Below are 644 nucleotides of genomic sequence, written 5' to 3'. Positions count from 1 at the left end.
AGCGGCGGCGGCGGGGCGGCGCCCGCGCGGTTGACCCGGCCCCGCGTTCCAGGTGTGGGCGGACCCCTGGTCTCCGCGGGCCCAGGGTAGGCTGAGTTTAGGGCAGGACCCTTGGCGAGCAGCACCGTCCCTGCTCGGAATGTGGGGTCGCGCGCTGTCCCCCTCACTTCCCGGACCCTCCAGCGACCCCCATCCCCTCTCCCCGTCCCCTGCTCCACTGGGGTCCTCGCCTGCGCCTCTCGACACGCGTTTCCCCCGGGTCCGCAGCACATGGAGCTGGTCCTGGTGAACAAACTCAAGTGGAACCTGGCGGCCATGACCCCGCACGACTTCATCGAGCACTTCCTCTCCAAGATGCCGGTGGCCGAGGAGAACAAGCAGATCATCCGCAAACACGCGCAGACCTTCGTTGCCCTCTGTGCCACAGGTAGGGTGCTGGCCCCGCCGCTGGTGCCCGGGAGGAGCTGCTTGGCCCCCGCCTCGGTTACCCCGTCGGTGGAGATGGTCCCCGGGCCCCTCCCGTTCTTGGAAGCGCTCCTCTGTCCCCTGTTCTGGGGAGCAGAGAGGGCTGGGCTGCTTTTAAGGGCTCCAGGGAGGGGGGCGTTGCCTCCTGGGCGGGGGCAGCAGAGGCTCGTCTGTTACCA

At 69.1% G+C, this 644-nt stretch overlaps 1 protein-coding gene across 1 annotated transcript in view; it reads left to right on the top strand.

Moving 5' to 3' along the window:
• CCND1 (cyclin D1) overlaps nt 1-644 on the top strand; it is a 12,632-nt gene that overhangs the window by 2,211 nt on the left and 9,777 nt on the right. The window contains exon 2 of the mRNA XM_010837818.1: nt 102-427. Coding sequence (XP_010836120.1) covers nt 102-427 — 326 coding nt within the window. The remainder of the gene's footprint in view (nt 1-101; nt 428-644) is intronic.

This window comes from Bison bison, unplaced genomic scaffold, assembly GCF_000754665.1.
Source record: "Bison bison bison isolate TAMUID 2011002044 unplaced genomic scaffold, Bison_UMD1.0 scf7180017864080, whole genome shotgun sequence".
Taxonomy (NCBI): domain Eukaryota; kingdom Metazoa; phylum Chordata; class Mammalia; order Artiodactyla; family Bovidae; genus Bison; species Bison bison.
The sequence above is the reverse complement of the archived record's forward strand: the minus strand, read 5'-3'. Positions and strand labels throughout refer to the sequence as shown.